Genomic DNA, 26912 nt, shown 5'->3' on the forward strand with positions numbered 1-26912 from the left:
CATTGACAGGTTGTCATGACTACAAGAGATCAGGTGATGAGACGATGGTACCTGGAATAAGACCCAATTCCACAAATGATCTCAGAGCTATGACTGTAGTCGAAGTATGGAAGTTCTGATACTCATGACTCTAAGACTAGGAGATGCAGTAGTTGGGTAGACAGGGGGTCGCTGTGGTAGACACTGGTAGACATCACTAAATTCACTGCCATCACTTAAAGGAGTTGGGAAAATAATGCTTCATTCAGCCCAACACGTGGATGAAAGATATGTTAAGAAGCCATATCTTGGAAGCTTAGACTCAATACTGGGGTAAACTATAATACTGTGATAGACGGAGGAATACTAGGGTAGACACATTAATTCAAGGCAGACACCAGATTACTTTGGTAGACACTTGAATACTGGGGTAGACAGAGGAATACTAGAGAAGACACTTAAATAGAGGGTAGATGGTGGATTAATGTGGTAGACACTTGAATACTGGGGTAGACAGAGGAATACTAGAGTAGACACTTAAATAGCCATTGTGGTAGACACTTGAATGTTAGGGCAGAAAAGGAAATACTAGGGTAGACGGTGGATTAATGTGGTAGACACTTGAATACTGGGGTAGACAGAGGAATAATACTAAAGTAGACACTTAAATAGCCATTAGACAGTGGATTAAAGTGGTAGACACTTGAATGCTTGGGTAGAAAAGGGAATACTAGGGTAGACGGTGGATTAATGTGGTAGACACTTGAATACTGGGGTAGACAGAGGAATAATACTAAAGTAGACACTTAAATAGCCATTAGACAGTGGATTAATGTGGTAGACACTTGAATGCTTGGGTAGAAAAGGGAATACTAGGGTAGACAGTGTATTAATGTGGTAGACACTTAAATGCTAGGGTAGAAAAGGGAATACTAGGGTAGATGGTGGATTAATGTGGTGTACACTTGAATGCTAGGGTAGAAAAGGGAATACTAGGGTAGACAGAGGTTTAATGTGGTAGACTCTAGAAGCTAGGGTAGACACCGATTACTGGGTAGACACTAGAATACTGGGGTTGTTGCCTTGCAACATGAGACAGAGGAGAAACAAGCAGCTGCATCAAGACCAAAACAAGAAGACAATGCTTATAACGAACTGACTGATATAACGAACAACTTTTGGGGTCATGTCCACTTGCGTATATTTTAGTCAAAATGCGCGTAACATACTAGGGATATAACAAACTCAAATTAATGTCCCTTTGAGTTCATTATAACCGTATTTACAGTATATGAATTAAGCAGGTCTAGATAAGAAGATAAAAGCATCTATGTAGTAGAAACTGATGGGCTTACATGTGATGGGGACATCATGAGATGGTGAGGTACAGAAATGGTTCAGACACTTGCACCACTGGGCTACCGTGTAACCATCAAATACCCCTCTCTGTATAACACAATAGTCTGGAGGGAGTTATTTGATTGTAGACACCATACAATTATAATCAGAACTGGAATCCTATGGAGGCCCGTGTACAATCATGAAAGAATACCATACAAAAATAATGCTGAAATCTAAATTTAACAAGTGTCTGAAAAATTTGAGTGGAGCCATTTCTTCAACACATTTATCAATAATTTTACAAAGACACAGACATATGGTTGCTGGAATGTATCATCAGTTGTATGCTTGTTCCCAAACCCCTGTCCATAAGTCATTAGACATTGTTTAATGCTGCCAGCTCCCAATGTCTTTTCATTAACATGCTATATACAAAAAGATATATGTTTTCTTTAAAATAAATTACAAAATGTATCCAACAACAAATTTAAACATGTTTCATAGCATGAAGAATAAATGTTAAGTGGAATGTCTTGAAAACATCTTAAAAGTCCACAAACTGTCAACAGTTGTCAACCCTGCTTTGATAAGTCGTTGACACAGTGTCAAAACTGCATGAACAAGTTGTCAACACTCCATCAACAAGTTGTAAAGACTGCATCAACAAGCTATCAACACAGTGTCAACATTGCACCAACAAGTTGTCCACACAGTGTCAACAAGATATCAACAAGCTATCAACATAGTGACAACAAGATATCAACAAGTCATCAACACAACACAGTGCCAACACTGCACCATTAAGTTGTCAACAGTGTCAACAAGTTGTAAACATAGTCAACATTGCATCAACAAGTTGTCAACATGCCAACAGTGCATCTACAAGGTGTCAACAAGTTGTCAACATTGCATCAGCAAGTTGTCAACATTGCATCAACAAGTTGTCAACATTGCATCAACAAGTAGTCAACATAATGTCAACATTGCATCAACAAGTTGTCAACATATTCAACAAAATAAACTACAGTCACAATGACATTAAATTTACAGTCACTTTGAGTTTGTCTTGACCGTTTTTTACCGAACATCGGTAATCTGGTAGCATTACCTGTAACACAAATAAAAGGAATACTGTATTTGAATTCTAAATAAATCTTGTCTCTTTCCATGTAAGTGTCACTGAAAAAAATATGCCACTTATTGTGCATTTGAGATGAGACAAATTAAGATAATGCCACATAATAAAGCTTTATACAACTGAAATAATATGTAATTTTGTGAGATTAATGAAGTGAATATAAAATAAATTCTGTATATTACCGGTACAGATACAGCATGTCTAAACAATTACACCCCTTATGCCTGCAGCACTCGGCGCTAGTTTGATCCCTATTGTTCTAGGGATTACCACAGTCAGGTGGGGTTTTATTTGAGAACAATACTTGCTGGCAAAGTGAGAACACTTGGAGAGACAGGCTGACCGAGGCCAATGTAAGTTTAAAATGGTATCACTTCAAACAAGACAAATTAACATTCTAAAACAATGACTTCCATATCATCACAGGCAAGGAAATATATGTACTAGACTCACACAATCATAACAATCAATTTGTAATCATCGACTAGAATCATTTTGATAATTCCCTATATTTCATAATGGAATGCTCCACATAAAAGTGTGGGCAGTTCCATTGAGAGATAGAGGGTAGGTCGGTGGGTATACATCGTTCAGTGATAACAAAATGCCACTGAAACAACAAAACAACAACAAAACCGCCAAGCCCAAATCACAACAACAAAACACAAGATATATACATGTATATAACAGCAGTGATGGGGCCAATGATTGTACAGCGCTGTGACAAGGGAGATAATCTGGAGTAAATGCTCATCACAACTGAAAAGGATGGAACACACAGTTTTCAATGGACAGTGTCCAGCCCCAAAAATACATAAAATTGATCTTTTACTTTGTTGTGAGAACGTTTCTGCATGAAGAACACACAAATCCCCCCATAGTCAGTCTCTTCAGATGAATACTGATAGTTCACAAAATTTATTGAAATCTGTTAATTTTTAATTTATTAAAGCAGGCTTCTTTGAAATTTTATGTAATAACTATTAGAATAGATGCATTAGAATAGAGTGTCTTGATATGAGATATATATATATGTATATATATATATACAGCTTGTCGACCAATCCGGTTCATGTACAAACTCATAAAATAGATGTTTAAATATCTAGGCAAAAAGTAAAAAGCATATAAAATATATCTCACAATGTAATAGTAAAAACTTTATCATTTTCATTCAGACCTGCCCATTTCTTACTCATGTTTAACCGTACAAAGAATTTAGAAGCATCAAAACCGACTGGATGATTCACCGAAACAGATGACCTACAACAGTTTTGTCTGAATGTCAAGCAGAGGGGGGGCGTCATACTAGGAGTAAAAGATCATCTTTAACGAGACTGTCAGACACACATCTTCACCTTCACCTAAAGATGTGTGTCACCATGACCAGGGAGCAAGTGAGTTTACTTTTATACCGCTTCTAGCAATATTCCAGCATATCATGGCAAGGGATACCAGAAATGGGCTTCACACATTGTACCCATGTGGGGAATTGAACCCGGGTCTTCAGCATAACGAGCAAACGCTTTAACCACTAGGCTACCCCACCACCCCTCATGACGAGTGAGTACATTATGATTAAACTGAGGGTAAAACAACACACGGAAACTCTAAGGCACTGCAATACAGGACCTTAAAAATTGAAACAATGGATGTAAACATGTATCAACATTACTAAAAACGCCTTTTTAATTCTTACGAAAACAATAACGATATGTAACTGTAAGCAACAACAGGATAAAAAGGCTGTCCTCTCCTACAAATCAGCTGTCTGGGATTATTTTGGCTTTTTTGCGATGGACTTGCAACAGTTAACAAAGAGATAATGAGTGAGTATGGTTTTATGCTACTTTTAGCAATATTCCAGCAATATCACGGTGGGGTCGCCAGAAATGGGCTTCACACATTGTACCCATGTGGGGGATCGAACCCGGGTCTTCGGTGTGACGAGCGAATGCTTTAACCACTAGGCTACCCCACTGCCCCAGTTAACAAAGAAACAGTCTATCACCATTTTTTCACTCATTCAGGTCTTTGGGTTGTTATCTGCCTACAGAAATATATTTTATCATGGCATTTCGAATTGCTGCACTCCAAATTTAAATGCTGCCTCATATAGTATAGCAGTGAGTTTCAGGACACTGATTCCAACATCATCTTTCAGAATGCCTCTCAAAAGCATGCACATGCTATTTTCTGTTTTGATATCCTCGACCACTAGACCATCAAAATTAACAGAAATCTGGACACTTCAAGCAAAAATGGATTATTGAGTCACCATGGTTATAGAAAAAGAATGTCAAGCAACATTAAGGGTATAATACAGGAATGTTCAGAGTACTGTCATTCTGGGATTTTAATTTCCATTCAAATTATATATCGTATCATTTCTAAACAAACAAAATACTTAAAAAATATGTATGATGCGTAGCTCAAAAAGGTGATGGGGAAGATGACTCATTATATATATTTACAGGAAAGCACAAGCTCTTGTTTGTAAGAGTTATCTCCCCTACCATGCACAAATTGTTCAAAACACAGCAACAGAAAATCATGAAAAGTCTTGGCAAGTCATCTCTGAAGATGGGTTTTTGTTATCTGTTATAAGTTCAACTGGGTCAAGAAGAAGGCTGGTTGTTGACAATTACCAACAGCACGCATGTTTACCAATCATAATCATGATCATAAACCCAGAGTCCACATACCAGCATATGGTTTCTGATAAACCCAAAAACCTGTCATCATAATATATCATATGTAAATATAGAAAGGTCCTCTTACATAAATAGAGTGTATATAACATTATATAATCTACTCTGTGATTGTAGGAAAGCCAGATGTATGGGTTTCACTGTAAAATCAAGATGAGAATTCTGGTCCGTATCAGTACCAACCCTGACTGATGTTTGATTATAGATGTTTTGGCTTCTGATGCAGGGAAGGGATGTACTTCTGAATGAATGAGACTAGACTTGGGACTGACATCATCGTGGTGAGGATGTCTTGCATAAATACATTTACATGGGTTCTTAAGACGAACATGACATAACAAGGTTTGCAAAAGCATTTGCTATTTACAGAGTGTATGTACAGTGTGTATGTGTGTACAGTGTGTGTGTCTGTGTGTGTCTGTGTGTGGTGGTGATTGGTGGGTCTTCAGCTGCATAGGGAAGCATGGCAGTAGTCACACAAGATGCCCAGAGTGATCCAAGGTCATGGAGTCATCCCTAAATTTAAAGTCACACTTGGTACCAAGAGACTCCCAATTTCTAAGTACACACTTGGACCATGGCTCACACTAGGTCCCAATAGGTCCCATAAATCACACTAGGTCTCGGGAGTTACTCTAGGTCCCAAGAGTCACACTAGTTCCCCAGAGCCACACTAGAGTCCAACAGTCACACTAGGTTGCAAGTGTCACACAAGGTCCCCAGAGTCACACAAGGTCCCCAGAGTCACACAAGGTCCCCAGTCACACAAGGTCCCCAGTCACACAAGGTCCCCAGTCACACAAGGTCCCTAGAGCCACACTAGGTCCCGAGAGTCACACTAGGTCCCTAGAGTCACACAAGGTCCCTAGAGTAACGCAAGGTCCCTAGAGTAACACAAGGTCGCTAGAGTCACTAGGTCCCCAGAGCCACACTAGGTCCCGAGAGTCACACAAGGTCCCTAGAGTCACACAAGGTCCCTAGAGTCACACAAGGTCCCTAGAGTCACACAAGGTCCCTAGAGTAACACAAGGTCCCTAGAGTCACACTAGGTCCCCAGAGCCACACTCGAGTCCAACAGTCACACTAAGTTGCAAGTGTCACACCAGGTCCCAAGCATCACATTAGGTTCAAAGTGTCATGCTTGGTCCCAAGAGTTACACCAGATCCCTAGAGTTGCACTAGGTCCCAAGAATCACACAAGGTTCCAAGAGTTAGACCGGGTTCCAAGTGTCACATTGGTCCCAAGTGTCACACAAGGTCCCAAGAGTCACACAAGGCCCCTTGGGTCACATTAAGTACCAAACATCACGAAAGACAGCTAGAGTCACATTAGGTTCCACTTGACTGACGACTGCCACGCTGTGTGCCCCACTGTCCATGTCCAACTGGCTCGAGGGTGCTTGACTGACCAGTTCCACACTGTGTTCTGAGAAGATCGACTGACCACTCAGTAGAGGATCATGCCATTGTCCAGCTCCTTCTCTGCTGCCCTGTTGTAGCTGCAGGACAGCTTCTGGCCGGATACCACCAGTATGATGTTACTGACGAAGAAGGACAAGACTGCCCCGACCACAAAAAAGAAAGAGTAGTCGAGCTGTGTGCGATCATTTGAATCCCAACCAATGTCCACATCGTCTTTCGGTAAAACATTAGTGGCCAAATCTTTGGTGAACAATCCAACATAGAGAAGAGCCCCTAGTAATGAGAAGGTTCCTGAAACAGATGAAAAACCACATCAGCAACTAACAGAAAGGACAAGCCATCTATATCATCAGCTTTGATAGAAAGTGAGTGAGTGAGTTTAGTTTTATGCCGCTTTTAGCAATATTCCAGCTAAATCACGGCGGGGGACACCAGAAATGGGCTTCACATGTTGTACCCATCTTTGATAGAGAAGACAAATCACTAACATCTACATCAGCATTGACCGTTCAAACCCTTCATGGTATCTTCAACAACAAAATGGCATGGGTGGTCAGTCATCTAAGCCACTGTCAGAAAGCTATGAATTTGGGGGAAAGATTACAGAATACCAGATACCTTCCGCCATCTTTGAAAACTTTGGAACTGCGTAAAAAATGTGCACAACTTGACTCCAGTTTTTAGTACTTCGCCACCTTAGTGTACTTACTTTTTTAGCCCTTGGATACCCGTGACTTAATAATCTTCTTTAGGGTTAGTTTAACGAATATGGTTAGGGTTAGAGTTAGGGTTAGGTTTGAGTTAGGGTTAGGGTTAGGATTAGGAGAGTGTTAGGCAACTTTCCCACACTCATTCGCTCCAACACCCAGAATACCATAGCTCCATACTTTCAAAGACGCATATATTTTTTATTTGTGATAACTTACCTTTCATTTTCAAAATCGTTGGTTAGTTTTACTAACTGAAAGTCGTCACAAATAATCTGAATTTTATTGTTATTTCTTCTTTTGATGCTCCCTTACTTTTTCTAATTTTACAGCTTCATAACAGAGGTGCACGTGACACTAAAGCATATGGCTGTTAGGTATCCAGTATTCTGTAACAGTACCAATTTGGATTTGAGTGAGTGAGTGAGTATAGTTTTACGCCGCACTCAGCAATATTCCAGCTATACGGCAGCGGCCTGTAAATAATTGTGACAATCCAGTGATCAGCAGCATGAGCATCGATCTACGCAACTTGGATACGATGACAAGCGTCAGCCAAATCAGCAAGTCTGACCACCTGATCCCATTAGTCGCCTCTTAGTCTTACAACAAGCATGGGTTACTGAAGATCAATTCTAACCCGGACCTTCACGGGTCTAATTTGGGTTTGAATCCCAGTTATTACGTTTCTCGGTTTGTCAGCACCATACCAATGTGTGTGGGTTTGTATAAGTGAGTGAGTGAGTATGCTTTTACGCCGCTTTTAGCAATATTCCAGCAATATCACGGCAGGGAACACCAGAAATGGGCTTCACGCATTGTACCCATGTGGGGAATCGAACCCGGGTCTTCGGCGTGACGAGCAAACGCTATAACCCCTAGGCTACCCCACCGGCCCTTGTAGAAGTGGTAAACCTTTATGAGACCATTATCACTTTGGCCTTTTCTCCCAAACCAAGCTGATACCGTGAGAAGTAACTGAAATAACATTCAAAGTTGTGTTAGATAGGACTGCACGGTTTTTACCGGAATACCAGCATACCGCAATATGCAATAAGCCAAAAACCCAGCCAGACATCAGGGCTAGTAACTTCAAAATGTTACCAACCCAAAATGGATTTAATAAGACCAGACAATCCAAAGGAAATAACTCAATTTTTAGTTCCAATGAATAATTTAATGAACCTGAGACATGTATTTACTGTGTAACAGTCTCTTCACAATAGTCATTTTCAGAGAATATCATGTCTTCTCATAACAGAACACAAACAATTCTGGAAGTTAAGGAAGAACTACAAGCTCGTTCCAAGTCATGATTAAATCTATCTTATAGACTCAAGGAAATTTATGTTCCTAACAAACTAGTCATTTTTCTTGTAGTATGTGTAATTTTGCAGATGCATTTTGTGCAATTTGCTAAACACACGAAATAACTACATGGTTTTTTTCTCTATGTTTTTGAGCATTACCAAACATAACCAGGAAAATTTGAGAAATGACGGTAACCAATTATTTTCGATGATTGATCGGTTTTAATGAACCAATCATTAATTATGAGATTTTAACCAATTCTCAACACTATTCAATGACAAAATGGCCTACTATAACACTATAAACATGATAAATTGTATAAAACAGAAAGAAACAAGAATCCCTGACTACGCAACCTAATTTTGAGATTACAGTTATCAGAACCATAACATATATTTTTAAGGACGTAGAATGTAGAAAATAAGATCAACATACATTAGTTTCACTGTCAAACACTTAAGTTCCCATAATAAATTGCAATATGGGTACCTGAATCACAATACGTTGCAATATAATTGATTTGCCAATACACATCCCTAGTGTTTGAGGTAACTCACGTTAACATCAAGGAAAATCAGTTTATTTTAATCAGCATCCTGGATCCATTGATCAATATACTAGCTGGATGATCCAGGGCAATTGTCTGGGCAAGACAATACAAGTTTAATAACACTGGCATTAATCACACAAAAACCTTCTAACTCACTGGCCTTACAATTATAAAATTGGATGCAAAACATTTGTATGCATTTTCTGGGATGAATGCCGCAATTTTCATATTTCAAAACCACATTTAATATATTTCTGTACAAAACCATTTAACATTTTTAAAATATGCCATACACACTCAAAATGTTTGTAACCAGTTTGTGATCGCACGGAAACATATACAGTCAGTTCAGTTGAAGAAAGCTATATCTCTTGTCCATAATAACTTCTTAGCATGCAACATTTTACTCAACAGATTTCTAAAAAATGTGTACAAAAAAATCCCTGTAAAAATATAGATCATTGCTATTTAATTTCACACAGTCACCACCTAGTTTATTTCTATCTTTTTACCCCTTTTAAAAGACAGTCACACTATGAGGTGAGGTGAAATTTGGTTTTACGTCGTGCTTGAGAATATTTCGCTCATATGACGACATGCATGCGTGTGTATGTGTATGTGTGGCTGCTTGTACTAGCCCAGACTAAGCTGGTTTTATAGTGCTAGCCCACTGAGATACCATGCCGCAGTGAAGCATGAATACCCCACTCAGACACATTATACTGACTCCGAGCCGACCAGTCCTTATTGTACCCATTAACGCCGAGCGCCAGACAGGGACCAACAAGTACCAAATATTAACGTCTTTTGGTATGATGCGGTCGGGGATCAAACCCGCGACGTTCAGCTCTCCAGGCGGACACTCTAACCACTACACCACGGAGGCGGTTCACTTATAATGAGGTTGGTTGACTGGTATAATCATAAATAAGTACCTTGTTTTGTTTTTAATATATAAAACTTGTAGAGACATTTTGTGCTGCATTCTGTGGTTTATTGTAATAATCTCTCGTGTAGTCACGTGTACACATAACAGCACACCCATCCCGTTACATCTTTGACTGGACATCTTTCTGGAACCTCCATTTTGCAGACAGGGACCCCTCTTTTTATACCTATGATTATACAACATGACCCCTGTGTTCCCAGATGGGCAGAGACTCCCCAGGGCCCCCCATGTAAACAAGCCAGGTAAATCCCAGGTATAGTGACAATCCATTTTGTTACTGGCCAAGAACACGATAAGCTGCCTTGCATTAGCGTGACCTGCCTCCTTAAACATTGATCAAGTGTGAGCCACGCCCCTGCTTGCCACAACAAGACTGGTATCTGTATCTCAGATAGGCTTCAGAGAATGTAATCTCATACTTTCCTGTGGTGACCACGCCAGACACTAAGCTAGGTGTTACTGCTAGCCTGACCCACTTCCTGGTGGCTAGCTTGCATTGCATGGCTTTATCTTGTTCCATATTGCACATGCAACCACCCACTCTACCAGGTGTAAAGCTGTTTCACCACCATACAATCAGCACAGTTTCACCTTCGTAACATTAGAGGTTCACTTATTTAAGAGTTTCACTACATAACATCGTGTTTCACCGACTTAACATCCCTGTTTTACATACAGAACATTTGTTTCACCTACAGATATTCAGTTTTACTATACATCCCAGTTTTACTAAACATCCCAGTTTCACCAACTGAACATTCCAGTTTCACAATGCATACCCCTTTCACTATACACCCCAGTTTCACCATGTCCATTTCCATAATACCTCCCCGTTTCACTATTCATCCTAGTTTCACTATACATTCCCATTTCATTATACATCCCAGTTTCATATACATCCCAGTTTCACTATACACCCCAGTTTCACCAAGTCCATTTTCATAATACCTCCCCGTTTCACTATTCATCCTAGTTTCACTATACATTCCCATTTCATTATACACCCCAGTTTCATATACATCCCAGTTTCACTATACACCCCAGTTTTACCACATCCATTTTCGCTATACATTCCCGTTTCATTATACACCCCAGTTTCATATACATCCCAGTTTCACTTACACCCCAGTTTCATATAGACCCCAGTTTTACCAACAGAACATTCCCGTTTCACTATACACCCCAATTTCATCAACAGAACATCTCCGTTTCACTATACACCCCAATTTCACCAACAGAACATTCCCGTTTCATATACAAACCCAATTTCATCAACAGAACATCCCCGTTTCACTATACACCCCAATTTCATCAACAGAACATCCCCGTTTCACTATACACCCCAATTTCACCAACAGAACATCCCCGTTTCACTATACACCCCAATTTCACCAACAGAACATCCCCGTTTCACTATACACCCCAATTTCACCAACAGAACATCCCCGTTTCACTATACACCCCAATTTCACCAACAGAACATCCCCGTTTCACTATACACCCCAATTTCACCAACAGAACATCCCCGTTTCACTATACACCCCAATTTCACCAACAGAACATCCCTGTTTCACTATACACCCCAATTTCACCAACAGAACATCCCCGTTTCACTATACACCCCAATTTCATCAACAGAACATCCCCGTTTCACTACACATATACATACCTGTTTCATTATTTCACTTACACCCCAGTTTCATATACATCCCAGTTTCACATGAGAACCGTATACATTACAATGAATGTAGTGATGTCATTCAACAGTTTATTTTACTGACAATGAGTAACTGACAAAATTAGCAAGACATCAGTAATGTTAATGGTATCAGTAGAATATGGTCCCAGATACGGCAAGATCTGACGAAATGATCCTCCACAAATGGTAATGATTGTTGTCTCTGTATTTGACTGACTGACTGAGTTTGGTTTTACGCCGCTTTTAGCAATATTCCAGCAACATCACGGCTAGGGACACCAGAAATGGGCTTCACACATTGTACCCATGTGGGGATTCGAACCCGGTCTTCGGGCGTGAGGAGCCAACGCTTTAACCACTAGGCTACCCCACCGCCCCTCTGTATTTGATGTGTAATCAGCCTCTGAGTAGAAAACTGATGTCCAAGTATGGTTTGTTTGTTTAATTTTGCAATTGCCAATATTACAGCTATTTGATGGCGGTCTGTAAATAATCAAGTCTGGACCAGAAAATCTAATGATTGACATAATGAGCATCAATCTTCACAATTGGATACGACATACATCATAAAAGCCAGCGAGCCTGACCACCTGATCCTGTTAGTCATCTCATGCCCAAGTAGGAAAGTTCAGATAATTTTTTAACCTCAGTGTAGCACTTTACACCAAGATAACAGGCAACCACTTGGTGTGAATCAGACTAATGCTTAGTTTCTGAATATATATAATTTCGATTGTAACAAAAAAAGCAAAACATTTAAATTGAAAAGGAGCCCCAGGGAGACTTGCTTCATTGAGGGATTTCGCATTGCAGGGAGGGATAGGCTGTAGGGAAAATAATGTGGTTCGGGGACTGTGAGACAAGGTGTGAGCGAGTTGATTTAAGTCAGATTTGAACATTATTTGAGCTACAACATTGCATGTCAACTTGATGTTGGAATAAGCCTGATGTAGATCTGATTTGTTTGTTTGTTTGTTTGTTTGTTTGTTGTTTAACTCCACACGCAATATTCCAACCATATTCAGCCAGTGTTGGGAATTGGCTGAAATCTCACAATTGATGATTGCTTCATTACCAACGAGAAATCATCGAAAAAAATTGGTTAGCGTCATTTCTCAGATTTTTCTATTCAGGTTGTTATTGCAGATAAGTATAACATGATGCAACTTGCTACTTTAAAGTGATGACTAATATATCATGAACATAAACTACTCAGAGTCTTCAACTATTATAAGTCATGACTTTTCAGTTATTGAAGTGAGTTTTCTAAGAATTAAACACATTTTCAGGCCCTGACAACTTCGAATATATGTTCCATCGACAAGAGTTTCAAAGACTAAAACAGTAGTTCCAAAATCGTTTGTGTTCGATTATGAGAAAATGTGATCAATTGCTTGGTTGTTTGGTCACTGCGACCAATCTTCGATTATTTCAATTCATCGGAACACCACTAATAGAGGCATCTGCAAATAATTGAGTCTGGACCAAACAATCCAGTGATCAGCAGTATGATCATCGATCTATGCAATTGGGATACGATCACATGTGCCAACCAAGTCAGCAAGCCTGACAACCCGATCCTGTTAGTCGCCTCGAATGATAAGCTAACCACGGATCTTCAGGGGTGTGACGTACATCTGAAGCAGACACATATCACTGAACCTGCATCTCTTGGTATGGCGTTGACAAACCTTGAAACATAATCGGCACAAATGTGGAATTTGAATCCACAATCCTACGTTTCTGGTACACCCAACGCTGCACATTAAATAGGTGTACAAAAACAACTGGAATATCATGCTCAGTGGAAATGTTTCAACACATCAGACAAGAACATGACAGAAAATGTCAGCCCGGTACTCAATGACCCTGAGTGAAAAGTGAGTTAATGATTTTCACTTTTGATAAAACTACAATCTCACTGAATTAAACCACAGATATAAAGTTGATTGCACTTTTAAAGACATTGATGCGCAGTGGACTTAACATGTGCATTTGTCTAAATTTAACTGAAAAACTTATCAACTAAATTTGAAACACTTATCTTTGACCTAAACAAGGAGTGAGTGAGTGAGTAAGTTGTACGCGCAATATTCCAGCTATATGATGGCAGTCTGTAAATAATTGAGTCTGGACCAGACAATCCAGTGATAAACAGCATGAGCATGGATCTGTGCAATTTGGACCCAATGACATGTGTCAAACAAGTCAGCGAGCCTGACCACCCGATCCCGTTAGTCGCCTCTTACGACAAGCATGGGTTACTGAAGGCCAATATTCTAACCCGGACCTTCACGCATCCCTGAACAAGGAACTTAATGTGATAACAGATGACAATTACAAATGAGGAAACTATGGAAGATTTATAAGCACTACAGAATTCTAATTCAAAGCAGCACTCAAGTCTAACAATAAAAAGCCACTAGTCTAATGCCAAAAGTCACTAGTCTGATGCCAAAAGGCCTTGTCTATCATTTTCCACTGTCTTCCACTTCTAAACTACCTTGCATGCGCTCCCAACCATCCCCTAATGTATTGGCAAACACAACCAATATGAATTGGATGGTTTTTCGTGAGTAGTTTTAATGCAAACCAAAATGTCTTCAGAATAGACGTTTGGAATTTTACTTCAGTTGTCTGAGTTACTTACCTGCCAATCCATTCCAAAGATAGAGTCCGGCCGGTCCGGTGATGGTCTCGATGGGTTTGCCGACAACGTTGAAAGCCGTGAAACCGAGGGATACCAGCCCCCAGACAATCCCCAAGGCAAGCATAACTATGGTGGAGACCCACAGTCCAAAGTTAAACAAACCATAATCGATGAGATCCTTCACTGAAACCAAGATGACCAGGTGAGCTATAAAACATGTGGAAGGTGAGCTAAGGGTTGAATACTACTTTCCTGCTCATTCAGATCACAATCTCCCCCAATGCTCGGGCATCACATGTGTATACATTTTAAACATCTACAGAACGTCACTGCGAACATTAAGAAGCCAAAACAACTATTTCATAAGCAATGTTTTTTATCACCATGACAACGAGAACACATTTGTCAAATGAATCCTTGTAGGTTAATGGGAGTTATTTTTACAGAATATATGCATAGTACTGCCATGAAACTGACCCATTCAAACACATGCAGTAAACAGAATGTCAGATTTACAGTTCACTCTGTCCACCATTCTCTTCGCACAGAGGTTACTTGTCATATCTTCCCACGTAACTTCTGTTCTGATACGGACATATTTCCCGGTTCCCGTAAAATACCCTAGCAGCAAAAAATCGCAACAGGAATTGTCTCCCTTCTTTCTATCCAATCAGAACACGTGTTACATCGAATTAGATCCAGCTTGACTATTACAAGCAAATGTTGGGCCACAAATATCCTTCCTCTGCCGGGGACTTGTGTTGATGTGACACACACAGCATTTAATGGCTAGCTTGTCCGTTGTCAACGAGGGTGATGGAGACGCCATTGATCTGCCATTACTTGACTGAGTTCTGTCTAGAAGAAACATTTGCGCATCGTGCATGCGAAGAGGTTCCAGTTTTCCAGAAGCATACGGAAATTACCAAGACCTTGCGAATGATCACTTTTGAAACAATGTCGCTGATTGCACAGCTAAACCTGATTGCAACCAATCACGAATCCTGAACATTTGCACCATGAAAGGGCCGTATTAGAACAGAGGTTCGTAGGAAGATATGACAAGTACCCTCTGTGGGAAGAGAATGTCTATGCACAACCCTGTGCACTTAAAAGAACCCACGAATTCGTTGGTATTTGACCAGATGGTGGCCACATGAATACGTGCAAACACCTAGTTGCGGGTACAGCAACGTGCAGTGAACATGGACAAAGTACTGTGACTCTGTGTCCCAGTCCACCCAGCTGTGAATGGGTACCTCGTTAGAATGAGAAAGCCACAATAACTCGGTGCGCCTAGTGGCTGCAAGAGTTGTATACTCCCCAGGGAGTTGAGATTGATAATGCAATGTGCCGTTGAGATTGACATCCAATGATCAGGGAAAAAATACCAGCGCCTTGAGCATGCACTAGTGCGTGGATATGTGCGCTATATAAATATCCTATAATAAAATAAAATAAAGTATAGCGTAATAAAGTACAGGTTTGACACAAACCAATATTGCTAAATCATGAGAGTGACCTGTGTTTCTTTTCTAAGGTGCCAAATTCAATACTTACCAACAATATAGATAGGGCACAAAACAAATAAAAACAATGTCGGTGACCTAAATAAAAAAGTAAATTAACAACCCTCATTTAGGGCTAACTGACGTGCTGTTCTATTGATGTGTCTGCCCCCGAAGTTCAGATACTGTCTTCACCATTAGAACAAATTACAAAAGTTTCAAGACAGTCTATATTAAACATCTTGTCTATACTATTTCAATAACATTTGTGATGATTGTAAACCACGAGGGACAACATAAACATTTGTTTACTTCCTATACTAGTATATTGTGATCAGGGCCCCGTTCCTCAAAGCGATCGTAGCGCTACGACAGTCGTAAGTCTATGTTAAAGTATGGGAGTTAAGATCACCTTAGCGCTTTACGATCGCTTTGAGGAACGGGGCCCTGTACATCTACATGAAGATGACTGTTCACGTGACATTCCACGGATGCTTTGTGGGACTGCTACTGTGTTGCTGTTTAATTGTGATTCAAGCCGAGGCATTTTTTTGTTGTTAGAGTTAAACTTAATGTTTCCACCAGTGATAACAGGCAACTGAAGCAACTGCAAACCATGAAACGCAGCGCTAACTGAGTTGTGCTATAGGAATGACAACTGATGTCAGTCCTGGTATCGGTTACCAAGGGTGCGTCTGATTTCAAGGGGGCAGACTAGGATGGTGTAATGACATCAATTCAGTGTGGCGTCATACAAAAGTGTACATTATTGCCTGATAAAGAACTGTCGGCGCCTTTGATCTTGTTGTGAAGCATCTCAGAATTTACAGCGCAGGAGGTGAGTGAGTGGGTTCAGTTTTACGCCACACTCAGCAATCATAATTCCAGCTATATGGCGGTGGTCTGTAAATAATCGAGTCTGGACCAGACAATCCAGTGATCAGCAGCATGAGCATTGACCTGACAGCGCAGGAGGGATCATGGGGCTAAAATACACTTCCTGTTACAGTGGTACAGTGTGATATAGATACTAGAATCTGCTTGCCCGACAGAAAAAAACACTGGACTCGGACGATAGTACGGGCAATGGGTTATTTCCACCCCCTGATAAGTAGACAGTAAGAACACCAGTCTCTTAGAGGGATAATGTGTTCTTTTCATTGATATAACCTAGAAATTATCATTTAAACTAATAATTATTGCATGAGAAAGTACAAGATAGGAGTGGGGCTGAATACACACTTGTATCCAAGGGGGGGCGAGGGAATTTACAGGGTGATTGGTTGGTTGGTTGATTAACGCCGCATTCATTATTGCCTGATAAAGAACTGTCGGCGCCTTTGATCTTGTTGTGAAGCATCTTAGAATTTACAGCGCAGGAGGTGAGTGAGTGAGTGGGTTTAGTTTTATGCCGCACTCAGCAATATTCCAGCTGTATGGAGGTGGTCTGTAAATAATTGAATCTGTACCAGACAATCCAGTGATCCAGTTGGGATACAATGACATGTGTCAACCAAGTCAGCGAGCCTGACCACCCGATCCTGTTAGTCGCCTCTTACGACAAGCATGGGTTACTGAAGACCAATTCTAACCCGGATCTTCACGGTGAAACAGAGTGAGAGGATGAGTGGGGGGGGGGAAGGGGGGGACATGCCATAGGAGACGGTCCTCAAGGTCCATCATCCTGCTTTGTCATGAAGTGCTATCACATCAGTGAAATTTTAATGCCATGAAAAATTATCAGCAAGAAATTTCTATCTATTGTATTCCTGAAAAAAGAGAGGAACATAGTCAATTTTAGACACAATGTCAGACAAGTCAAGTCATTGAGAAATAACCATGCAGCTGCTACATCAAGTGAAAAAGGACAGCTCTCTGAGGGTGAGCTATGCAGGAAATATGCTCAAGCATAGTCGGATATTGACATGACCTCTCTGTTGATGACACGATCTCCTGATCGTTGACTGTGCATATTTGCTCTGAGGCTTTCATATGCTGATGTCTGAAATGATGTTCAACAAATCCCCAACATATAAAATCCTAAAACTACATGTTTCCTCACACCTATTTAATCCAAACATCAGTCAAGACACACTCAGATCAAGTCAGGTTCTTGTTGTGTAACCGACATCAGAAAATGTGTGTGTGAGCAATTGAGTCTTCCCCTGTATAAAGATCTTCTGTCTAATGTCATGTGGTACGTCAACTCACCCTGTATAAAGATCTTCTGTCTAATGTCAGGTGGTACGTCAACTCACCCTGTATAAAGATCTTCTGTCTAATGTCATGTGGTACGTCAACTCACCCTGTATAAAGATCTTCTGTCTAATGTCATGTGGTACGTCAACTCACCCTGTATAAAGATCTTCTGTCTAATGTCATGTGGTACGTCAACTCATCCTGTATAAAGATCTTCTGTCTAATGTCATGTGGTACGTCAACTCACCCTGTGTACATGGCTGTTGTCTGTAGTCATGTGGTACGTCAACTCACCCTGTGTACATGTTGTCTGTGGTCAGGTGGTACGTCAACTCACCCTGTGTACATGTTGTCTGTGGTCAGGTGGTACGTCAACTCACCCTGTATAAAGATCTTCTGTCTAATGTCATGTGGTACGTCAACTCACCCTGTGTACATGGCTGTTGTCTGTAGTCAGGTGGTACGTCAACTCACCCTGTGTACATGTTGTCTGTGGTCAGGTGGTACGTCAACTCACCCTGTGTACATGGCTGTTATCTGTAGTCAGGTGGTACGTCAACTCACCCTGTGTACATGGCTGTTGTCTGTAGTCAGGTGGTACGTCAACTCACCCTGTATAAAGATCTTCTGTCTAATGTCATGTGGTACGTCAACTCACCCTGTGTACATGGCTGTTATCTGTAGTGAGGTGGTACGTCAACTCACCCTGTATAAAGATCTTCTGTCTAATGTCATGTGGTACGTCAACTCACCCTGTGTACATGGCTGTTATCTGTAGTCAGGTGGTACGTCAACTCACCCTGTATAAAGATCTTCTGTCTAATGTCATGTGGTACGTCAACTCACCCTGTGTACATGGCTGTTGTCTGTAGTCATGTGGTATGTCAACTCACCCTGTATAAAGATCTTCTGTCTAATGTCATGTGGTGCGTCAACTCACCCTGTGTACATGGCTGTTGTCTGTAGTCATGTGGTGCGATCAACTCACCCTGTATAAAGATCTGTCTAATGTCATGTGGTACGTCAACTCACCCTGTGTACATGGCTGTTATCTGTAGTCAGGTGGTACGTCAACTCACCCTGTATAAAGATCTTCTGTCTAATGTCATGTGGTACGTCAACTCACCCTGTATAAAGATCTTCTGTCTAATGTCATGTGGTGCGCCAACTCACCCTGTGTGTCTGGTTGTTATCTGTAGTCAGGTTGTGCGCCAACTCACCCTGTATAAAGATCTTCTGTCTAATGTCATGTGGTACGCCAACTCACCCTGTGTACATGGCTGTTATCTGTAGTCAGGTGGTACGTCAACTCACCCTGTATAAAGATCTTCTGTCTAATGTCATGTGGTAATACGTCAACTCTCCCCTGTATAAAGATCTTCTGTCTAATGTCATGTGGTACGTCAACTCACCCTGTGTACATGGCTGTTATCTGTAGTCAGGTGGTATGCGTCAACTCACCCTGTGTACATGGCTGTTATCTGTAGTCAGGTGGTACGTCAACTCACCCTGTATAAAGATCTTCTGTCTAATGTCATGTGGTACGATCAACTCACCCTGTGTACATGTCTGTTATCTGCAGTGAAGTGGTACGTCAACTCACCCTGTGTACATGGCTGTTGTCTGTAGTCATGTGGTATGTCAACTCACCCTGTATAAAGATCTTCTGTCTAATGTCAGGTGAGTGCATCAACTCACCCTGTGTACATGGCTGTTGTCTGTAGTCATGTGGTGCGTCAACTCACCCTGTATAAAGATCTGTCTAATGTCATGTGGTACGTCAACTCACCCTGTGTACATGGCTGTTATCTGTAGTCAGGTGGTACGTCAACTCACCCTGTATAAAGATCTTCTGTCTAATGTCATGTGGTACGTCAACTCACCCTGTATAAAGATCTTCTGTCTAATGTCATGTGGTACGTCAACTCACCCTGTGTGCATGGCTGTTATCTGTAGTCAGGTGGTACGTCAACTCACCCTGTATAAAGATCTTCTGTCTAATGTCATGTGGTACGTCAACTCACCCTGTGTACATGGCTGTTATCTGTAGTCAGGTGGTACGTCAACTCACCCTGTATAAAGATCTTCTGTCTAATGTCATGTGGTACGTCAACTCACCCTGTATAAAGATCTTCTGTCTAATGTCATGTGGTACGTCAACTCACCCTGTGTACATGGCTGTTATCTGTAGTCAGGTGGTACGTCAACTCACCCTGTATAAAGATCTGTCTGTCATGTGGTACGCCAACTCACCCTGTGTACATGGCTGCTATCTGTAGTTAGGTGGAAATGCGTCAACTCACCCTGTATAAAGATCTTCTGTCTAATGTCATGTGGTACGTCAACTCACCCTGTATAAAGATCTTCTGTCTAATGTCATGTGGTACGTCAACTCACCCTGTATAAAGATCTTCTGTCTAATGTCATGTGGTACGTCAACTCACCCTGTGTACATGGCTGTTGTCTGTAGTCAGGTGGTACGTCAACTCACCCTGTATAAAGATCTTCTGTCTAATGTCATGTGGTACGTCAACTCACCCTGTGTACATGGCTGTTATCTGTAGTCAGGTGGTACGTCAACTCACCCTGTGTACATGTCTGTTGTCTGTAGTCATGTGGTACGTCAACTCACCCTGTGTACATGGCTGTTATCTGTAGTCAGGTGGTACGTCAACTCACCCTGTGTACATGTTGTCTGTGGTCAGGTCGTGACGCCAACTCACACTGTGTACATGTTGTCTGTGGTCAGGGTGGTACGTCAACTCACCCTGTGTACATGGCTGTTATCTGTAGTCAGGTGGTACGTCAACTCACCCTGTGTACATGGCTGTTGTCTGTAGTCAGGTGGTACGTCAACTCACCCTGTATAAAGATCTTCTGTCTAATGTCATGTGGTACGTCCAACTCACCCTGTGTACATGTCTGTTATCTGCAGTGAAGTGGTACGCCAACTCACCCTGTGTACATGTCTGTTGTCTGTAGTCATGTGGTAATGCGTCAACTCACCCTGTGTACATGGCTGTTATCTGTAGTCAGGTGGTAACGTCAACTCACCCTGTGTACATGTTTTCTGTGGTCAGGTCGTGCGTCAACTCACACTGTGTACATGTTGTCTGTGGTCAGGTGGTACGCCAACTCACCCTGTGTACATGGTTGTTATCTGTAGTCAGGTGGTACGTCAACTCACCCTGTATAAAGATCTTCTGTCTAATGTCATGTGGTACGTCAACTCACCCGTGTACATGGCTCTTATCTGTAGTCAGGTGGTATATCAACTCACCCTGTGTACATGTTGTCTGTAGTCATGTGGTACTTCAACTCTCCCTGTGTACATGGCTGTTGTCTGTAGTCAGGTGGTACGTCAACTCACCCTGTATAAAGATCTTCTGTCTAATGTCATGTGGTACGTCAACTCACCCTGTGTACATGGCTGTTGTCTGTAGTAAGGTGGTACATCAACTCACCCTGTGTACATGTCTGTTATCTGTAGTCAGGTGGTACGTCAACTCACCCTGTGTACATGGCTGTTGTCTGTAGTCAGGTGGTACGTCAACTCACCCTGTGTACATGGCTGTTATCTGTAGTCAGGTGGTACGTCAACTCACCCTGTATAAAGATCTTCTGTCTAATGTCAGGTGGTACGTCAACTCACCCTGTGTACATGGCTGTTGTCTGTAGTCAGGTGGTACGTCAACTCACCCTGTGTACATGGCTGTTATCTGCAGTGAAGTGGTATGCGTCAACTCACCCTGTGTACATGTCTGTTGTCTGTAGTCATGTGGTACGTCAACTCACCCTGTGTACATGGCTGTTATCTGTAGTCAGGTGGTACGTCAACTCACCCTGTGTACATGGCTGTTATCTGTAGTCAGGTGGTACGTCAACTCACCCTGTGTACATGTCTGTTGTCTGTAGTCATGTGGTAATCAACTCACCCTGTGTACATGGCTGTTGTCTGTAGTCAGGTGGTAATACCGTCAACTCACCCTGTATAAAGATCTTCTGTCTAATGTCAGGTGGTAATTGCCAACTCACCCGCGTGTGTACATGGTTGTTATCTGTAGTCAGGTGGTACGTCAACTCACCCTGTATAAAGATCTGTCTAATGTCAGGTGGTGCGTCCAACTCACCCCGTGTACATGGCTGTTATCTGTAGTCAGGTGGTATATCAACTCACCCTGTGTACATGTTGTCTGTAGTCAGGTGGTAACGTCCAACCCTCCCTGTGTACATGGCTGTTGTCTGTAGTCAGGTGGTACGTCAACTCACCCTGTATAAAGATCTTCTGTCTAATGTCATGTGGTACGTCAACTCACCCTGTGTACATGGCTGTTGTCTGTAGTAAGGTGGTACATCAACTCACCCTGTGTACATGTCTGTTATCTGTAGTCAGGTGGTATGTCAACTCACCCTGTGTACATGGCTGTTGTCTGTAGTCATGTGGTACGTCAACTCACCCTGTGTACATGGCTGTTATCTGTAGTCAGGTGGTACGTCAACTCACCCTGTATAAAGATCTTCTGTCTAATGTCATGTGGTACGTCAACTCACCCTGTATAAAGATCTTCTGTCTAATGTCATGTGGTACGTCAACTCACCCTGTGTACATGGCTGTTATCTGTAGTCAGGTGGTATATCAACTCACCCTGTGTACATGTTGTCTGTTGTATGTAGTCAAGTAGTATATCATGTGGGTTCATTATACATGTGAGATATACCATCAGATGGTATGTCAGGATCGGCTCTAACAGGTGGATATATGTCAGGCAGGATCTTTATAAGTGGCTATACAGGGATAAACCAATCAGGGTTATTATTGTATGTGGATTAAAACTGGTTCACGTAATAGTCTTTTGCTCGATTGCGGTGAACGATAACAATATTTATTTACTTAGGCCGCACTTGTATATTTTGGATGCAGCTTTTTAAAATATTTTGAGTCCACAGGACCCAAACCAAATTTCTGTCAGCGGCAATTCATATTTTGATGCGGAAATGTCGCAGAAACGCATCCTAGGTTTATCCCGGGCTATATCAAGCTGGGTCATTATGGGTTGACATGTCAGGTAGGTATGTCAAGCACGGCTATTATGGGTGTTGTCAGGTATGGTCGTTACAGGTACATATATGTCAGGTGAGCCCAATGAAGGTAGGTAGGTAGGTTAGCCGGGGATGTTTTAGGTAGGCAAAGTTTGGTGGAAGGTACTTGGATAGAGGAGAGAAGATATTACCAGTGCCATTAGTCTTGACATTGTCGACAAACTTGACAATACGCTTCATATAGTCTGCTCGCTTGGCTGGGTCAGAACTGTTTGACCAGGCGCAGACCCCATCGGACCCACTACACACAACTGAGAGAGAAACACACAACATGCAGACACAATGTGATTTTCTCCTGTCACAATAACCATGTTTACCATATATAACCACTTACCTACTGCTATACATTCCCCACTGTACCTCACCTCTAGTCCACCACAATATCACCACCTGTCCTATCACCACCTGTCCTACTCCACTACCCTGTCTTTCCCCCACCTGTCCTATCACCACCTGTCATATCACCACCTGTCCTACTCCACTACCTTGTCTTTCCCCCACCTGTCCTATCACCACCTGTCCTATCACCACCTGTCCTACTCCACTACCTTGTCTTTCCCCCACCTGTCCTATCACCACCTGTCCTACTCCACTACCTTGTCTTTCCCCCACCTGTCCTATCACCACCTGTCCTACTCCACTACCTTGTCTTTCCCCACCTGCCCCATCATGCTCTTAATGTCCCAAGCTAGTGCCTCAACCATTACACTATTATATTCCTACCTACCACTCTACCACTACCTCCCTATCAAGCCTCCTCCTCACTCCTTCCATTCACCCTATCAACGCCACCCTCACCCTCCGACTCAACCACCCTTCATCAAACACCACACCCTCCTATTCTACAAACCCTATCACCCCCTCACCACTTACTATCCTCCCACCCCACCCCTGCCCTCCGACTCTACCACCACCCTGTCAACACACCACACCCTCCAACTTGAACTACCACCCCCTAACCTATCACCCTACCACCACACCCAACCCCCTCACCCTCCTAGCCACACCCTATCACCCTCCAACCCACCCCTCCTGCTCTGCCACGCTACTACCCCCCTAATCTATCACACACCCCACCCCACCCCTCACTCCTCCAACCTCACCACCCTCCTGCTCTGCCACGCTATTACCCCCTTAATCTATCACCCCCTCACTCTCCAACTCACCCTCCTCCTCTACCACCCATCACCACCCTCACCCTCCAACTCTACCCAACTGGAGATCTTTTACTCCAATTCAGTACCTCCTTCCATCAAGATCTGACAAAATCAAACCCTCCATGGGAAAGTCATGTTTAGTGGACGTTCTGACAAGCCAATCAGAGCAAATTCTTGAAAATTAAGAATATAGTAAAGTCTATTGGCAAATCTGACAATGAAGCTGAAATGATTCCGCAAGGTGACATGTGATCATGCCAAAGTCTCATGAATTTATACACGCTTATTTTTTTATTCAACAAATGACATTTATTTAGAAGTCACCTGAACTTACTTTGGAGAGATTTGTCAGATCTTCACAACAGAGGACTAAAACCGCTGTAAAACATCTGTGTATTATAGCAACTGGAGAAAATATCACTGTGTTGAAAAATCACACAGAAGAAAGCTGACACTGTATTCATAAAAAATGGGGATGGAAATTCTAACAGGATTTACAAAGTGTCTTTAAAGATCCTACCTTGGCAGTAAGTTTGTTCTGTCATACTAGATGTGTACAAAGTGTTGTACAAGTAAGCTTGTTCTAAAATTCAGTTCTTTAGAATTTAATGTCCACTTCTGGTAAGCCACACTCAGCAATATTCCAGCCAAATGATGACAGTCTGTAAATAATCATGACTGGACAAGACAATCCAGTGATTAACTTTATCAGCATCAATATTACCGGTAGTATATACAGCCAATCCTCTTATTTGCCAATTAATTGACAGTCAACCAAGTCTAACAGCATATAATAAAAGCATTATATTAAATCTGGTTTTGTTTTAAAAATATATGCTGCATTCAATACTATTTGTACCTAAACTGTACTTAAGTTTGTATGTAACGTCCTATGGCACAACCATACTGAATAAAGTGTGATTGAGAATACAATATATATTATACAGAAATGTGAACTGAAAAACAATTTAGTTTGGACAAAAAGCAATGTCCACTACAAACTTCCATCAAACACTAACAGCTGTCAACCTCTTCATATGTGATTTTTCCAGAATTAAAGAGAACAAAAACATAAACTTCACAAAGGAAATAAAATGCATACATGCAAAATATTATCAACATAGGAAAGCTAAATACAGAAGCATGACAAGTCAAGAGGACAAAGTTACAACCACAAAAGATAGAGATCAGAAAATTGACAGATGCATCTTACAGACACACAAAGGTCATGAAATGATAGCTAGGACTTCATAAACAGACATGAAGATACACAGATGTGAAATAAAAATTACTAAATTACTACAGATGAGTGAGTGAGTTTAGTTTTACACCGTTTTTAGCAATATTCCAGAAATATGGCAGGGGACACCAGAAAAAGGGCTTCACACATTGTACCCATGTGGGGAATTGAACCCAGGTCTTTGGCGTGACTAAGCGAACGCTTTAACAAGGCTACCAACCGCCCCTACTACAGATGAAGAATGTGAGTCAGAAATACTGTTTGTAGAAGTTACTAGAACGGAGGGGCAATAAACAATGGAAACAGTGTGGATGACTATATATTACTCTTTAAGGGCTTATTTTTTAGTCATTAATATTCCTGAAAGGGTCGTCGACACTGGTACAATACAGGAATAACTACATATGGTCTTGGTTGTTTCTGTATATTGAGTTTGTTCTGGGTACATTTCGGTATACATACATCTGTATACCTGTGCCAACAACGACCCCTTCAGCTCAAATACGGGCTCATTCAATCAGACATTTATAGCTGCCATGTCAACCTGTATCTGGCACAGGCTTTGAGTGTGACACTGAATGTTATATATGACATAGGTTAGTAGGTGATTTCATTACCTGGTACCGAGGAATGTGGGTCTCTGTGTGTTTTTGGTTAACCTAAATTCATGATTCCCCAGATGGTGGCCTACATCATAGTACATGCCACGACAACCCTTTATCTTGTCAAACCTCCGATTCAACTAATCTATTTCACCACGAACATGTTACATGCATACAAGTCGAAATCACTGTCGTCACACAAATCCAGGTGTTGCACTCGAATTAAATTACCATTTATATCCTGCGGTCTCGGGCCAATTCCGTAATCCAGGACACGGTATCCACGAAAAAGTCCGAATGTGATATTGCCGGTGTATTTTGTAGCACTGCCGTCAGTCTCATTTGCAGGTGATTGGGTGGACCGCTTTAGTACCGGTGACGATTTCACCCAGTGGTCTGTCGCAAATGAAGCGATTAGCAGGGAAACACCCAAAATTCCAAAGACCAGTGTCACAGCCATCGCGTTTTTCTTTTTCGGCTCCATTCTTGTATCAACTCTTTATAACACGTATATTCCAACGACAAGAAATATTTCTCAAAGTATTATCTTGTAATCCTTTCGAGGAAGTAGTTGTTATCTTTGGCGATATTCACCTGGATGAACAGGTGCGTGAACTCAGTTTGAACCAATCAGGGAAAGCGACACAAA

At 41.6% G+C, this 26912-nt stretch overlaps 1 protein-coding gene and 1 long non-coding RNA gene across 3 annotated transcripts; one reads left to right on the plus strand and one right to left on the minus strand.

The window, feature by feature from the left end:
* LOC124255538 (clarin-2-like) lies at positions 1-26873 on the minus strand. 2 transcript variants are annotated; one of them, XM_046689473.1, is made up of 4 exons: positions 26495-26873; positions 23396-23515; positions 14458-14640; positions 1-6882 (listed from the first exon to the last, which is right to left on the minus strand). In XM_046689473.1, the coding sequence occupies exons 1-4, from the start codon at positions 26745-26747 to the stop codon at positions 6617-6619; spliced, it is 822 nt and encodes a 273-aa protein (XP_046545429.1). In that variant the 5' UTR covers positions 26748-26873; the 3' UTR covers positions 1-6616. The 2 variants fall into 2 exon arrangements, with proteins under 2 accessions (XP_046545429.1, XP_046545430.1); XM_046689474.1 differs by lacking the exon at positions 23396-23515.
* LOC124255540 lies at positions 21981-22648 on the plus strand. The gene is made up of 3 exons (XR_006892701.1): positions 21981-22129; positions 22325-22367; positions 22511-22648. It is a non-coding gene; the product is annotated as an uncharacterized LOC124255540 (long non-coding RNA).
* Positions 26874-26912: the final 39 nt, after the last annotated feature.

Source organism: Haliotis rubra, unplaced genomic scaffold (assembly GCF_003918875.1).
Source record: "Haliotis rubra isolate DU_JTF1 unplaced genomic scaffold, ASM391887v1 Scf602, whole genome shotgun sequence".
Taxonomy (NCBI): Eukaryota; Metazoa; Mollusca; class Gastropoda; order Lepetellida; family Haliotidae; genus Haliotis; species Haliotis rubra.

Excerpts from the sequence above, each read along its gene's own strand:
- LOC124255538 (XM_046689473.1), bottom strand. The coding sequence starts at position 26,747 with ATGGAGCCGAAAAAGAAAAACGCGATGGCTGTGACACTGGTCTTTGGA. Across the intron at positions 23,516-26,494 it reads GAGACCGCAGGATATAAATG|TTGTGTGTAGTGGGTCCGAT; the intron begins GTAATTTAATTC and ends TTTCTCTCTCAG. Across the intron at positions 6,883-14,457 it reads TCTTTGGAATGGATTGGCAG|GAACCTTCTCATTACTAGGG; the intron begins GTAAGTAACTCA and ends CATCTGTTTCAG.